The 18,105-nt window shown below is 30.9% G+C and overlaps 2 protein-coding genes across 2 annotated transcripts in view; both read right to left on the bottom strand.

The window, feature by feature from the left end:
• LOC107618032 (subtilisin-like protease SBT1.3) overlaps nucleotides 1-1,175 on the bottom strand; it is a gene marked incomplete in the record, with an annotated part of 2,639 nt that extends 1,464 nt beyond the window's left edge. The window contains 2 exon segments of the mRNA XM_016319956.2: nucleotides 1-451; nucleotides 454-1,175. Of these exon segments, the coding sequence (XP_016175442.2) occupies nucleotides 1-451; nucleotides 454-982 (980 nt within the window).
• LOC107616103 lies at nucleotides 11,887-12,375 on the bottom strand. The gene has a single exon (XM_016318103.1). It carries the CDS (start codon nucleotides 12,373-12,375, stop codon nucleotides 11,887-11,889), a length of 489 nt encoding a protein of 162 aa, XP_016173589.1.

Genomic DNA, 18,105 nt, shown 5'->3' with positions numbered 1-18,105 from the left:
TTGGTCAGACTCACAGGGTCAGGGCCTGCATTTCCGGCAGAGCAAGAAACAAAAACTCCGTGCTCCATTGCTCCAAATGCGGCAACGGATAAAGAATCTCGGTCGTAAGAGGAGACTCCGCCACCTAAAGAGATTGATAGAACGTTTACTCCGTCAGCCACGGCTCTGTCCACGGCTGAGAGAATATCAGAACTGAAGCATCCACCGGTCCAGCAAACTTTATACGCTGCGATTCTTGCCGACGGTGCCATCCCTCTCGCGGTGCCGTAAGCGTAGCCGAGAAGGTTAGCACCGCGCACCGGTGAACCTGCAACTGTTGCTGCAGTGTGAGTTCCATGACCATCTTGATCTCTTGGTGATTTGTATTCTGCTTTCTCGTCCATTCTTCCTGTTGCGGATTCATACCCGCGGTAGAATATTCTTGCTCCCACAATCTTCTTGTTGCAGTTTAAGGAACCGGTTTCATTCCTGTGTCGTTGAAGCTTTCACTCTCGGGCCAAATCCCTGTGTCCAGCACTCCAACGATGACATCATGATCAGCAACATTCTCTGACCAGATTTTGTCGGTGCTATCCAATGGTTCAAGGCCCAGAAAACCTGGGCTTCTTGTTGTGTGAAGCGTGTACTTTGTTTCTGGGAATATGGCCACTACTCCTTCTTCTGATTCTAGCTTCTCTGCTTCTTCTTCGGTCAACTTTGCAGCCACGCCATGAAAAGCTGTTTCGTAAGTGTATATGATCCTCTCTTCTTCTTCGTTGCGTATCTCATCATCAGATTTGGACAGAACTGATTTCACTTTTGATGAATACCATTCAAGGTGGTTGGAAAATGTGTTTGGCTTTGCAGACTTATCCATTTGAATGATGTAAGTCTTCTTTGCAAATTTAGCATTTGCAGATGATGATAAGCAGAGAGTGCTCAAGAGAACACAGTTTGTTATTAGAATAATGTAGTATCCAACCATTGTTAGCTTGTTAGCCATTTTTTTGCTGTGCTAGGAATGATGAAGAAGAAGAAAGAAGGGCTAAGATATTTGAAGCATATAGTCTATAGTATAGGTTATAAAGTGAAGAGAATTTAATAAGGGTACATTGTTTTTATTGATATTGAATTGTGTAGTGCGTATTCTGAGGCATGAATTGAAATATTTAAGAGGATGGGAGGTAGCGATAGAGATAGAGATAGAGTGAAGGTTACTACTCTGTCACCACTCCAGCAGGGCATTAAAGGTGACTTGTTTCGTGCATGCTAAGTCGAATGAGAGGGTTAAAAGAGTTTACCTTAGTGGTTGGTCATAGAAATTAATCCTCAACAGTGTGTGCTTCTCTGTCTCTATGCATGCTAGGGTAATTCTTATTACCACCCCTTTAATTTCTTGCTAGGGTGTATTATGGAAGTATTAGTATTATCGCCTCATATTATTAACTCTAATCATCTTATCATCTCACTAGATGAAGTTAATTGTATGGAGTTATGGACTAAACAACACTATTAAGTCTTGTCATGTATTATTATTGAGTAAAGTATTGTTTTTGTCCCAACGTTTGGGATAAATCTTATTTGTGTCTCCAACGTTTAAATCGTTTTATTTGTATTTCTAAAGTTTGTAAAAGCGATTCAATGTTATCCTGCTATCAATTATACATCATTTGCGCTTTAGTTTGAGTTTTAAAAATCTCTTCTTGTAGTTAGAATACAAATGTCTGGGATAGAATCGATGATCTACTTCGAAAAATAGCTCATCAAATGTTGAAACTAATTCTTACAACATTTACATAATTCACTTTTCTAGGACATAATTGAATCTAAACACAAATAGTGGGTATAATATTAAAATCGAACACATCTAAGTGAGACCTAATTGAGAATGAATACATCCAAGTGAGAATAATTGAAAAATATAATCTGATTTGTTAATATAATTGATAGTAGGATAACATTGAATCACTTTTATAAATGTTAAGGATACAAATAGGACGATTTAAACATTAGGGACAAAAATAGGACTTACCCCAAACGTTAGGGACAAAAATGATACTTTATTCCTTATTATATTTACAGTAAAATTAGTAGATTTTTTTTTTTACTGCATCATGTATAATTTTTTTAGAGTTTTTTTTCCGTGTCTAATTTTCAACTTATTCACTTTCCTACTTAGATATTTTCTAACCTTCTTTCCACGTGTCCAAACCACCGAATTAGAATAATAACAGTCATGTAATAATACTTACTACTATATATATAACATTAACAACTATCATTCTCACCTTCATTTTTCCTTATGCATCAAGTTTGTGATAAAGTTAAACACAAAAAGTACAATACTAGAGGACATGATTAAATGATAGTCCTTTTAAAGACTTATTGAGGGCTTCGTAGAGTTACTCTATTTCACATTATTACTCTTTAAGTCTTAACAATGAACTAAGAAGTGTTGGTTATTAGAATATTTGATGAAATGATCAAAGTACCAAGGTATATATAGTGTAGTAATATCTGCTTATGGGGTCCCTACTCCCGGGTCGTCCCCACCTTCACAGAATGCATGTAATAAATCTGAGCACCGCTGAGATCAGATTCCCAAAGTGGTCAATTTTTTCGTCCACTTAACTCAATTATTTGTAGTTGTAGTACAAATATATATATACTACTCGTCTCTGCAAAATGTATAGGGTCAGGGTGTGACCTTCGCCATTTTCATTTTCTGATAAAATTTTCTCACTCTAGATTTAATGTGATACTCATGACTTTTAACTAAGTAAAGGAAATGTCTAATGAATGTAACTCCTCGTGATAATTCTTTGCTCCATTAGATGAAATAAGGAATAATCAGCAAATGAAGTAGCAAAAACACTTGGTCCTATCAAATGCAAAGAATATGCAAAGCTAAGCTAGTGAATGAAGGGTGATTCTTAAAAATGATGCTTAAAAAATGAATTTAAGGGAAATTTATTTTTTTAAAATAATCAAATAAACCTACCTAAAATATATGGTAAATTCTACTATATTCTCTCTAAAATAAAGAGTAAATTATTACCCCTTGTGATATATACAGTGATTATTGATAATTATCTTTTTACCAGAGTTTCAAGATTCACGTTATCTTTTCTTTTATTTTCAATTGACGTTATGTTTCTCTTGATACTTGATAACAATGTCATTTTTATCATTTCACTAAATACACTTCTTCTTTTTCAATTTTAAAATTCTAATTCCTTTTAAATTGAATCACCATTTTCAATCAATTAAGTTAGAATTTTGAACTTGTTCTTATATTTTTAATCTCCAATTTCAACGAGCACAACTATCAATTTGTCAGTTCTCTTCTTTTTAAGATTTTTTTTCGTATTAGAAGATATTACGTTCGGAGAAAAGCAAGAGGGTATGAGTTTGTATGACAGATATGAATTTGCACCATAAATAAAATTCTTGTAAGTAATTAATGGCATGAATAATAAAATAATTAATTAATATTTGAGACGAATGTGAATATTAAAATACTTATTCCATTTTATCTTATTGTTATTTGAATAATAATTTAATATTTTTGTGACAATATAATAGTTTAATATGCTCCAACTAATACATTAGTTTTTTTTTTTAAATTAGGGAAGAGATGTATTTGGTGGAGATAATGAAAATGACACTGTTATTAAATTTTAAGAGAAACATAAAAAAAAACAAGAAGATAATGTGAATCTTAAAGTTATGATGAAAGAATAATTTATCAATAATTACTGTATATGTCACGAGGGGTAATTTATCCTTTATTTTAGAGAGAAAGTATGATAGACTTCACCAAAATATATATCTTCTTTATTAAGAACAAGTTACGGGGCATAGGCAAGTTGCTCGTGTGATTGTTTTAACATAAACAAATCTAATTTTTTATGTGAAATCGAATATCTCTCAAGATATGTTCAGTAATTTTGAATTCATTATAAAAAATATCTTCTCACTTCTAAACACTAAGTACTTTAGATCAATCAAGACTTAACTTGCATTCTGTTCGTTACATTCATGTTCAACACTTCAACTTTAGCTTGTTTTATTTATTTATTTAAATATATAATAGCAGTAAATTGTGGGATAGTACTGGTCCCATAATTAAAGGTTACAGAAATAAATATTATGTTGCCTTCATTAAGGAGTTATTACTTATTACCTAACTTACCCACAGTTGAAGTAGTTGGCACATAATAAATTCGAACGAATGTAACATATCATAACTGAATGTATAGTACTGTACGTAGACAGTTATTGCTAATGTTTATAGTATTGTATGTATCCACTACTATCTAAAAAAGCAGAAGGGGAAGGAAATTGCATCTTTGATTTATTTAGTGCTAAGTGGCCTTAGCAGTTGAAAAGAGAAGGGGACATCTCTTGGTGGATTTCAAAAGAAGAAAGCATAACCTTTGATTATTTAATTTTATTTATAGATACATATCAAAATAATTGTTTTTTTTTTTTTTTTGGTATAACGGTTGGGACTTGAAAGTGGAATTATTATGAACTCACTCTCTCTGTATACATTTTCATGGTAGAATGGAACCAAAAGAAAAGTTAAATGAGAGCGTAGAGTCAGAGAGACAGTTGCACAGATAGCAATAAATTGGTTTGTACTTTGTAGCGTATGGTGAATTAGGGGGAGCACGGGTAGCTACTTGTCCGAACTTGAACCGAATTAATTAAATTGGTTCTATAACCAACGGGTAATCGGGTTCAATCTAAACCAAACTAATGGCCTTTGTTAGTGATTAGTTCGGATATCGATTTTAGGGGTGCGGAATCTGAAACAACTCGTAAACCCGATCATATATTAATTAAATAAAAAAATAAAAATATATATATGGCTTTTAGTGGCTTTTAGTGAGATTATTCACTATTAATATGTTTGAATTTTAATGAGTTTAGTTTTTAATGTATTTAGTATTTAACATGTTTAGATTATTTATATTAATGTTATATGTTTATTGTACTTATTGAATTTTTAAGATAAAAATTTAGCTTTTTTATGAATTTTAAAGTCATCGGATACCCAATTATCCGAACCAAACCAATCCGTTCTTAATCGATTTGGTTTGGTTCGGATACATACACAAAAAAATATAAATCTGAACCAAATCGAACTAATTATATTTTAATCGATTCGATTTTAATTTTATCTTAAACCCGAACCAAACCGACCTATACTCACCCATATGGTAAATAATAACAAGAAAGACACCTTGAATATATTGTTCACAAAAAAATTTGTATTAAAACATGATATCGCTTTTATAAGATTGTATTCTTATGAAAATAGTAAATAAAATTGTTATATGATATACGTTGGGGGTTCTACAAACTTATATTCAATGAATGACATACTTAATTTGAATAATTTGATTGGACACCATCAAATTGACATGTTTTTTTTTTTAGAACTTTTTCAAATTTTAAGATTGTTCCACTCCTATGATCTTTAAAGTAGCAGATGTGCAATAATTTTCTTTAAAAAAATAAAAGTGTTCACTAATTATGTAAAGTAAATATTTTTTATTTGATTGTGAAAATCACTTTAGCACTCAATTAATTAATCGAGAAAAAAGGCAACAAGCCCCTCCTTCACCCTACTCCATCAAGACCTTTTTTCATTACCTTTAGCCTTTGCTTTATCGAAGAATTCATGTATATAATATAGAAAAATTTTCAGGTGTACTGGTATACTGGTGTTTCAGTAATTTTTAACCGTTGATTATAATTATAAAAAGTATATATAATATATATAATTAAGATTAACAGTTAAAAATCACTGAAACACCGGTGTACCGGTATACTTGAAAACTTTCTTATAATATATGTTCATTAATCTATAACTATGAAAAGAAGAATTCGTCGATATAGTACTGCAAGACTGAAAATTATAACGTGATGGTTTTAGTGCGAGATTCTTCTCATCAAAGGTGAAAAGTATAATTTTATATGAAAAGTAAAAGGCGATTTAAAAAGTTATTACTAGCCATGCACATAAACATGAACAAATTGCAAATTGCATGATATAATAGAATCAAAGTTATTGTAAAAAAAAGAAAGAAGTAGAGAAGAGGTTTTTTGTGTAATTAAATTGTGCGTGATATAATACAATATATTTAAAAATATCTATAAACTATCAAAAATATTTAATATATAACAAAAATAAATTAGTCAAAAACAGATCAACCTTAACTTATTTAATATTTGTTCGTACCTTAACTCAAAAACATAAAGCCATGCCTAATAAAGACAAAGAATATGAGTGACATCTTCTACTATAAGGTCGGTACAATAAGGAGGTCCAAAGCCTGCTTATTTAAATAAGTAACTACCTGAAACGATTATCTCTTACAAATGTAGAACTCTCCTAAAAATGGTTACTCACTCTATGATATACACACTGACAAAATCATTGCTAACTTAAGTATCGGAATTTCTTGCAAGTACCACCCCTATCTCTTTACGAAGAACTCGAACAGTGCATCAGTCAAACGCTGCGTTCAAGCTCAAATCAACGTTTGAGGTAACTCCTGAAACAGTATTCATTAATTATTATAACAATTAATAAATACTAAATAAAATAAATTCTCTTTTTTTTTCTAGCATTATCAATAAACTACTATCATAAATGCTAAGTTTTTAACTATCAACTATATCATAAATGCTAAGTTATTATTTATTAACTACCAACTAATGTACATCATGCTAATTATTATAATATCATCTATCCACTAGTTATAATTCTTGTAGTAGACCCATATGTCTATTTATCTAAAAAAAATGACAATTTAAGATATAGACATATATTATATTAAATAATTTAATAAAACATATCATATTATCCAACCATTTTCGGTCATTATCTTCATGAAAAGCCTTTATGTTCTTCTCTTTGATATTTTCTATTGTGTTATATAGTCTTTATTTATTGCTAATTAACTTGTAAGTAGGGGATTCAAATGTACAAAAATGGAAACCATTTCTAAGCTAATAAGGAAGAACCCTAGTCTCTTAACACAGCTTAAAAAAAAACAATTGTTATTATCTTAGGTACGTCAAATGGACCTAGCGAACTTGCTTATTTTGAAGCTAAGGAAATGATTCACAAAGGTGACAGTGTGACCCTGGTTTTTTTGTTTTTGTCATACACTGCTTTTTGTTTTGACTCGTCAGCGTGATACTGTGCCCAAACGTCTTGGACCTATATATTGTGACCCAACAAAGGACCATGGGCTGAGTAATCAACAATACGCGAAACTAGATTTGGATAACTAAGATTTAAGGCCTCAAATTTCATTGAAAAAAAAAAGAAAAGCCGCTCGCAAGGTAGACAATGATTAATTAAATAACATGTCTACTAACTCCCATTTATAATTGATCAATTAAATAGTATGACTACTATCTACCATTTTTAATTGATCATTGCAATTAGCATGTTCACACTATCTACCTACTACTCATTCAAAATTATATATATAAAAAATCAATAATCAATTAAATTTGTATTTTTTATAAAGTCATTCTTTACATGATTTTTTTCATTATATTTTATATGAATTTGTACAAAAAAAAATGACATTATTAAAATAAAAATCACATTATTATCTCCTATAAATAAATTATTTTTTTTCTTCCCAAACCAAATTTCATCTAATTCATTACAACTCAAAGCAGTTTAACCCTTTGATATTTTCAACTCAGTACTTCACTATACTTTGTAGTAGTTTTTTTTGTTTTTTTGTTTTTTGTTTTTATTGTAAACCACTATTCAGACTGAGATTGTGTGTGCTGCAGTTTGTAGCTGTTTCTGTAATTTAATAAAACGCTATAATTTAAAGTGGTTTACATAGTCAAAAGAATGTTAATTTTTTTTCCTCACAACACTAAATTACCCTATTTCAACACTCATACGTTAGATATTTTATAAAATTGCGTAACTCCGGCCATTGCCAATAAATTCTTTGATTTAATTTGGAAACTTCTAATTCTTGAATCACAAAATGTGTTTGTTTGTTATTGTGTAATTAGAATTGGGGACCCAAATTTTATAAAGTTTATGAACAGTCGTGTTCTTTCCACCAAAGAACAACAACACCACCCAAACTAATTTCTATATTAACAAATTGGACCACAATTAGAATAAAAATTCTAACATTCTCACACTTGGTCCAACATTTGTTACATATAGTTTGTAATTACATATTATGCTTAAACAATTAAAATAAATTACACGAATCATCGCGGTAGGTTCTCATTAATCGAGTATTACCTTCTATGTATTACAATGTAACATCTTCTAAGTGAATAAACTCTTTATATGGTATTTTTGTAGGAATAAGCCCAATGCTTATTCTAGGTCCTTCACTGAATTTTATTTGTCATTCGCAATCATATATGCGCATATATACTAATCGAATGAGAAACAAACAATAATAAGAATTTCATATCCAAATATGTCTTATGATATAACATAAGTCACATAAGTGACGTTACATAACATAAACCCATACTAGTAACATGATCTTTAAACAATCCTGGTGGCATACCTTTTGTCAAAAGATTCGCTATCATCTGTTTAGTACTAATATGCTCTATCTGTACTTCATTAGACCTAACTCAGTCTTTAATGGCTAAGTACTTAATATCGACGTGCTTACTTCGACTACTACTTCTATTATTCTTAGCCATAAATACAGCAGCTGAATTGTCACAATATATTCTCAATGGCTTAGAGATACAATCCATAATCTTAAACCCAGAGATGAAATTCTTTAATCAAACACCTTGTGATGTAGCCTCAAAACAAGCAATAAACTTGGCTTCCATGGTAGAAGTGGCTACAAGTGATTGTTTTGCACTCTTTCAAGATACTGCTCCATCAGCAAGCATAAAGATATATCCTGACGTTGACTTCCTAGGATCAACATATCCCGCCAAGTCTGAATTTGAGTATCCAACCATTTTCAAATTGTCGGTTCGTCTGTATGTAAGTATGAAATCCTTGGTCCCTTGAAGGTACCTTAAGACCTTCTTTGTAGCTTTCCAATGGATAATTCCTGGATTATTTTGATATCTTCCTAATATGCTAACAGCAAAAGCAATGTCACGTCTTGTACAGACTTGAGCATACATTAGGCTTCAAACAGCTGAAGCATAAGGAATATTTTGCATCTGTTTCTTTTCAAGTTCATTTTTGGGACATTGATCTAAGCAGAATTTGTCACCTTTCACAATAGGTACAACACTTGGTGAACAATTTTGCATTTTAAACCTCTCAAGAACTTTATTAATATAGGCTTCTTGAGATAAACCTAAAATTCCTTTATGTTTATCTCTATGAATCTTTATGCCAATGACATAAGATGCATCGCCTATATCTTTTATATCAAAATGTCTAGAGAGAAATTGTTTCACTTCATGTAACAACCCTAAATCATTTGTTGCAAGCAAAATATCATCTACATATAAGATGAGAAATATGATTTTGCTCCCACTAACCTTGTGATATATACATTGATCAAAAATATTCTCAATGAACCCAAATGAAGAAGTCACATTGTGAAACTTCAAATACCACTGTCGGGAAGCCTGCTTAAGACCATACATTGCTCTCTTAAGCTTGCAAATTAACTCCTTACCAGCACTTGAGATAAACCCTTCGGTTGTCTCATATAGACCTCTTCTTCCAAATCTCCATTAAGGAAGGCCGTTTCCAAATCCATTTGATGCAATTCCATGTTAAAGTGTGCTACCAATGCCATAATGATACGGAAAGAGACTTTCTTTGAAACAGGAAAAAAGGTTTCCCTGTAGTTAACTCCTTCCCTTTGAGTAAATCCTTTAGCAACAAGTCGAGCCTTGTAGCGCTCAATATTGCCTGAGAAATCCTTCTTGATCTTAAAGACCCATTTACAACCAATGGCCTTTTTCCCATCAGAAAATTCTACAAGATCCCAAACTTGGTTATCCGCCATAGAATTTATTTCATCCTTCATAGCATCTAGCCAAAAATTGGAATTACGACTTTCCATTGCTTGTGAAAACGTCGTTGGGTCATTTTCATTACAAACATCATAGTTAGACTCAGCAAGATACACTACAGTCACTAAAAATTACAGGCTTTCTTATTTTTGTTGATCTTCTTAATGTTGCATCATCAACCTCTTGTAAAGGTAGTGGCATAACAGGTTCTCCCTCTTCTTGAAGTTGCTCTTGAGCAATATGTTCTTGAATAACATTTTCATTATGAAGAGTTTGATCCTCCACCATATGATCTACTTGAACATTATCTTCATGATGTGGAACATTAGTAATAGGTTGTTCTACATTGACCCTATCTGTATGGGCATTGTATTGAACAATCATTCTTGTACATAGAGAGGTTTGATAAACATTATCATTCTCAACAACTTTAAGAGGATGATTTCTCCTACTTTCCATATCATGCTCTAAAAACCTTGCATTTCTATATTCAACTATTTTACTTGAATGGGAAGGACAATAAAATATATAACCCTTAAACTTTTCTGCATAGCCGATAAAATAGGCACTTATCGTCCTTGGGTCCAACTTCCTTTCTTGTGGATTATAAACCCGAACTTCAGTAGGACAACCCCAAATGCGTATATGATTGGTGTATTGTGCCACAATACCATGCTCTTGAAGATACTTTGCAAATGGACCAGGTGCTTGTCCACTTTCAGTATATCTCCCATAGAATTCTCCACCTCTATCTGATCTCACGATCTTAATTTTCTTTCCGCATTGTTTCTCTACTTCAGCTTTATAAACTTTAAAAGCGTCCAATGCCTCATATTTATTATGAAGCATATAGAGATACATATATCGTGAATAATCATTAATAAATGAGATGAAGTATTTCTGACCACTTAAGGACATATCAGGACAATATATGTCAGTGTGAATTATTTCTAATATGTCAGAACTCCTCTTAGCACCTTTTTGAGACTTTTTGGTTTACTTTCCCTTAATGCAATCCACACAAGTATCAAAATCAGTAAAGTCTAGAGTTTCAAGAACTCCATCACTTACTAATTTCTTTATTCTCTCAATGGAGATGTGTCCCAACCTTCGGTGCCACAACATGGAGGATTTTTCATTCATACCATTACCATGCATAACCATAAGATTAGCTGGAACAATATTAGCTAAATGGACTTTAAATAAATCACCAATTAAAGTACCACGTCCAATAATATTAGAATTTTTAATAATGTCAACAGAATCATCATAAAAATTTATACATAATCCTTGTTTTACAAGCTTAGATAAAAGAAATCAAATTTTTAGAAAAATCTGGAATATAAAAGGTTTTTCTAAATCTAAAATACAACCAGTACTTAATACAAGTCTAAATGTTCCAACAGCTTCCATACGTGAACGCATCCGATTGCCCATATAGATGCTTAGTTCACTTCCTATCAGTTTCCTTTTTCTTATGAAACCCTGCATGGTATTTGAAATATGAATTTCAGCACCAGAATAAATCCACCAAGTATCATGACATATTTCAACAAAATTAGATTCAAAACACACTGAAGGAATAAGATAAGAAAGGTTAGTACCTTTCTTTTCAAGCCAAACTTGAAATTTTGGGCATTCCTTATTCATGTGTCTTTTCTTTTTACAAAAGAAACACCGTGCACATTCTTTCTTCATAGGATGGGATACAATACCCTTTCCTTTCTTCTTATGAACTTGCTTTTTATTGCCCTCATTTGTCACTAATAGTGCACTTTCACCAAGTTCCTGAATTAGCCTTCCTTCCTCTTGCACACACATCACCAGTAATTCATTAATGGACCATTTTTCTTTATGTGTGTTATAAGAAATCTTAAATGGTCCGTACTAGGCAGGAAGAGAATTCAGAATAAGATGCACCAGAAATGAGTCAGAGATCTCAACCTTTAAAGCTTTCAGTTGTGCTGCAATGTCTCTCAACCTCATGATGTGTTCACGCACACCTCTTATGCCGGTAAGCTTCATAGATGACAATTGTGCCATTAGGGTGCTTGCAAGTGCCTTACTAGAAGACTCAAATTGTTCATCAATAGCCTTCATACAATCCTTGACATTCCTACAATCAGGAATTGAACCTCGGATACTAGCTGAAATACGAGACTTAATAAACATCATACTTAAATGGTTGGATTTCTCCCACCATTCGTATAATGCTACCTCGGCTTGAGAACTAGCATCAGTAGGTGTTGGAGACTCTTCCCTACGAAGAGCATAGTCAAGATCTGCACACCCCAAGTGAAAGAGAATCTTATCTTTCCATTCTTTATAGTTGTCACCACTTAACAAATGAACTTCAGATACAGTTTCAGATATCATTATTGCTACAAATAATAAATCATGCTAACATTATTCAACTTTAAATAGGGACATCAAAATCCATAATATATGATAATACATGCCAATGCAAGTCATATCAAAATAAATATGTATCATAGTGTCATTAAAATTTACTTGTAGGCAAAGATTTTAACACACATAATATTCACTATATTAACTAAAGTATTGAAACTAGAAAATAAAATACTACTTCTTAATATCTGTAGGCTAATTAAAAAGTAAGAAATATTTTCTATTTCAATCTAATTATATGTGAATAACATAATAAATTTCTGTGGGTAAGTTTATTATATAGTTCACAACAATTACAAGTTTATCATATTAATATTTATGTGATTTCTTCAAATATAATTATTATCAAGGATGCTGTGGCTACTCCTCAATAAATCATATATTAATTACAATATGATATGCATGCAACGGAAGAATTTATATTGCATGCAAATATAATCATTAAATAAATAAATTCAATAACATGATTAATATTAAAAGTGAAGATGATTTAGTGGACAACTATTTTGCCAATATTTAGAAGATCCAGGTTTAAACCTCACTCCAACCAAAATTTGAATTTTTATAACAAATTTAAATTTTGTTATATAACAAACAAAATCCATCAATTGAAATAAGTTCTTTCTGTCTTCTCTCTTCCACTGACTTCTCTTTTTTCTTCTCTCTTTTTTTTTTCTTTTTTTTTATATATTCAAAAATAAGAAAACTTATGTGAATCATGGAAAATTATACTATTATGAAGAACAACTACGACACAAATTTAGAAGATTTTTGGAATATTATTTATTATTCCCTCCTTTTATGGTATGTCAACTTTAATTTCAATGGTTTTTCTTACTTCTTTGAAAATAATTTATCAAAATAATGCACAGTAATTAAATTTTGAAATGGCAAGGCAGAGACAACTTGGCTCTATACCATATGTTAGATATTTTATAAAATCAGTAATTTGCGTACCTCCAGCCATCACCAATAAATCCTTTGATTTAATTTGGAAACTTCCAATTCTTGAATCACAAACTCATATGGAATCAAAGTGTGTTTGTTTGTTATTATGTAATCAGAATTGGGGATCCAAACTTTATAAAATTTATGAATAGTCGTGTTCTTTCCATCAAAAAAACAGACCAATTACCAATATAATTAATTAATAATTACAACATCATCCAAACTAATTTCTATATTAACAAATTAGACCACAATTAGAATAAAAATTCTAGCATCATACTATCCTACTTCACCTGTATACAAATTGAATAAGTCTGGTATTTATGAAAAATACCAGAAAAAAAGATTAGCACGCCCATACTTCTCTCATCTGCCGAGGCTCTTAAAAAAAAGTGTACACAATGATCTTGCTGAATTTTATTTTTGCATCCGCTAGTCTATGGAATATTATATCAATGGTGAAAGCTGTGAAAATTGTAATAAAACGAAAAGAGTACACAAAGAGTACGCAAAGATAATAAAATTGTGAAAGAATAATGAAAGAAAACTATGAAGGTAAAAAAATTTTATTAATTGTTGTTTGATTGAAAAATTGTAAGCTGTTAAACGTCTTTATTGTTGTCATAGACTAAGGTGAAAAAGTGGTTTAATAAATTGTGTATGAAGCCCGCAATGGAAGGGTAACTAATTTCTCTAATATATATTTAAATACACAATTTTCCCTAATATATATTTAAACACTCCTCTTATTATTAATAGGGGGCGGCCAGGAAATTGCTTCAACATGCGATTGAAGAAGCTTTATGATCGCATTATTCGTCTTGAAGGTGGATCAAGACATGAATTTCATGACGACATTACTGCAATGGTTGTTTTCATCGACCACTCTTCACGTCTCAAGGAGGTAGCAGACAACTCAGTCTTGATTTGGTAAGTAGCTTATGAAAGTTATCTTTTAGAAGACAACTTTTTAAAAGTTGCAGCACTTGAGTTTGTTAAAATCAACTTAAAAATGATTTTTAATAAGTACAAACACCACAATTGTATTTGGTAAAACAACTTTTACAACTTAAAAAAATTATAATAAACTGATAAAATCGTTATCTGGATATAATTTATTGAAGAAAATAAGATTGAAGTGGAGGAAGAAAACTCAAAGAAAGTGAATTTGTCATATGAATAAATACAAAATCTAAAATTGAAAGAAAAACCACAGAGTACATCAGAGTACATATTGTTATCCACTGTTTGTAGCTATTAAAAAATTAACCTTACTAAAACCTAACTCATGGTAAATAAATTAACTATGGTTATGAGGTAATTACTATTATTCAACCATAATCAGTTACAGTTACAGCTTGCTTTTGTGAGTCATTAGATACCAGCTTAATATCATTTCCAACATAAACATGTTTATAACGAAGAATAATTTATTTTTTTAAATTCTTTAAAATTTTATATAAGTATCATAAAAATTTATTTTATTCTAAACATCATCATTAAAAATACTAAATTACCTAACTCAAATTTTAGAGACTAATAGTTTAAATATTTACTTGATTGTACTAATATAAATAGAGTTATTATTAGTCAATAATAAAATTTGTATGTAATTCAATGTTAGTACCGTCAATTACCCACCTATATATACAGATCACAAAAAATGAGACACATATCTCAAATAAACTACTCTTATGATTATATATCTATATTTATATATGTATATACATGTTGTTATTATAATTTTGACTAATGTTCATGCAAGGAAAATTTTATGATTGGTTTTCATAAACCAAGTCAACCTCTTCACATTTCAAAGAACACATAAAAAACAAACAAATATAATAGATCTACTGAAAAAATACAAAAATAACACACAAAAAAAATAATATAAATAGATAGAAGTTTATACCTATGATATAGATATATTTGTGTTGAAATTTGTGAAGATTAGGTTGAAAAATAAAAAATACATGAAGATTGTGTTAAAATTTGTGAAAGTTAGGATGAGAAGTTAGAAATATACGAGGATTTTAATGGCAATATAATAGCGGGAAATATGTACAGTAAAATAAATAAACTTTGATAAGCACAAGCCAATTTTAAAAAATTTTCGCTACGTGCTTTTAAAAACACCCCTAACTTTGAAAAGCTCGCAAGCACAAGTATTTGAACTTTTTAATTTATCAAAAACAAAATGAGATGCTTGTACTTTTAAAAGTACAAACACTCTATAAAAAAATTTTACCAAACTCAACCTCACTCAATCAACATCAGGACTTTCAGATAAACAATCCCGGACTCACTCAATCAACATCAGGACTTTCAGATAAACAATCCGGACCATCCGATTTCTTGAAAATTAAACATATTATGTGATGGGAATTCATATAAGAGTTCATATGTTTTTTTCTAATATGTTATCAGTTATGTTTTTAAGAGAGACATAATGTTTACACGTAGTTTATTCCAAACTGCACTTGAAATTGATGCATATAGTGAAGCCAGAGTTGGGAAAGATAGTGACTTGAATAGCCATAGGAGGTATCAACAAGGTGCCATCCTCTAAGGCAACACCAATATCAGCTTTTATCAAGCCACTATTCATTATGTTTTACTTCACATTAGTATGTCATTTACTTCAAACTTGTTACGTTATACTGATAGTTATAATGTATTTTTTTTAAATATTGATAAATATTTAATNCTAAGTTTTTCATAGGTTAAACCATGTTTTTAATTTAATATTTAAAATTATTGTAATGAATATATAGACTAAATTTGTTAAACTCCTCATAAATCATACTTGGATTGGGTTTTTCCATTTTTTTTCCATTTTAATATAAATTATGCACAATGGTCCTCTCAAAAATAATTTAAAATGATAAATATAATTTTTTTTAAGTTAGAGTGCATTTTTTTAATTTTGATAAATATCTATTTCATTATTTAACTAATAGTATAATTTGTAGTAAAACTTTTTTTGCCTTTGTAGTAAACAGTATTGTTAACAAATAATTTGAATATATATTAAATAAAATATTATTTGGACAAATATTATTGGGTTAGGTTGGGTTGGATGGAAAAAAATGATTGTTCATACCCTGTCCCAATGATAAGGCCCAGGTCCAAATAAAAGGCCTAATCCGAAGGGTTGAGCCTCGCCTAGCACCGACCTTCTTCCTGCGAAGTCGGTTCTTATCACGACTTGCCCTAAAGAAGTCGGGGACGAGGGTTAGCTGGCAGATAATCACTCGTTTAAATGAGTAACTGCCCTTAGAATCTCTCTAACCACTTCCAGGAGCCATATCTTAACCTCCCTAAGATAAAGGGACGGTTATCACCCTAAAAAGATGGCACTACTTCAACGGTGGTTATTGGTTCACCACTATAAATACACTGACACCTATCAGGTATCTCTAAGTCCCAATACTCTCTAGACCTGCTCACACCCTTGCTGACTTAGGCATCGGAGTGTCTTTGCAGGTACCATCCCCCGCTCGTTCATAATTACAAATCGGACGGAGGCCCTCAAGGCGTAGACCCGCTCGAAGACTTCCTTCCTCAGACGATTGGGCCAACCTAGCAAGTCCAGCCCACCATCTCCGGTTACCCATCGTAACAATGATATATAATAAAATTTTGGGTTAGATCAATTTTTTCATGGGCTAAGTTAGGTTTCAATTTTTCATGGACAAATTTTATTTGGTTTCTTTCCCATGCTACTATTATTCATCAGGAAGTCGGATGAACTTCTTGTTTCTAAATATACTAATTAATGTCAAGGTAAGTATTCCATCTTTTTAAGTGAGAAAGAAAGAAGATCAGAGAGAGGAAGTTATGCTTGTCAAAAAGCTAATGTCTGTGTTTGAGTGCAACCTAATTGTGTGAAATACGTTAACATTGTAGGAAAAATCAACCCAATTTTGGTTTGAATGAGTGTGAAATACATTAACATTGTAGGAAAATCAACACAATTTTAAAATGTATTTTTTTTCTTTTATTTCACCTTGTTATGTTGAATTTTTTTTATTAAAAAAAAAGGTTAAACAATTATTTTTCACACTTAATTCAACGTGACTAAGGCTCAGTTTGGGTAACCAACTTAATTAAGCTCATTTTGATAAAATAACTTAAACAATAAATGATTCTGTTAAAAGTAACTTATAAATAAGTTATTTTATGTTTAGATTTTTAACTCTAAAAGTGTTTATTTTATAGAAATGTGATGAAAAGTAGAAGTATGATGAGAGAAGTCATTTCTTTTTAACTTTTCTATAAACTCCTAAATAGCTTCTTAGAAGCCAATGAGTTATAGCTCAAATGGCATAATCTCCTCATACTCAATTAAGAGGTCACAGGTTCGAATCTCCTATCTTTGGTAAAAAAAAAAAAATAGCTTCTTAAAGGCCTAAGTGAGGTTTTCAATTTAGCGTTCCCGGCACCTTCTCCTCAACCACTCAGAAGAGAGGATACTAACTTAATTGCATATCTTTGAAAATTGATTAATGCTAGGATTACTAAAAATTGAGTCATAATCTTACTTTTTGTCCATTCGACAAAGAATTTCAACATCCACCTATTAATATGTGGATAATCCCATGCACAAAGATGCATACAAGCAACTTTTAGTTATAAATTTTGTAAACACTGTCAAAAGACTAGCTTTTATAAAATTGTTTACTGTTTTGTTATTCTACCTTTAAATATATAAATATTTCTTTCTTGAATTACTGTAATTTTATTCTA

Source organism: Arachis ipaensis, chromosome B09 (genome assembly GCF_000816755.2).
Source record: "Arachis ipaensis cultivar K30076 chromosome B09, Araip1.1, whole genome shotgun sequence".
Taxonomy (NCBI): Eukaryota; Viridiplantae; Streptophyta; class Magnoliopsida; order Fabales; family Fabaceae; genus Arachis; species Arachis ipaensis.
The sequence above is the reverse complement of the archived record's forward strand: the minus strand, read 5'-3'. Positions and strand labels throughout refer to the sequence as shown.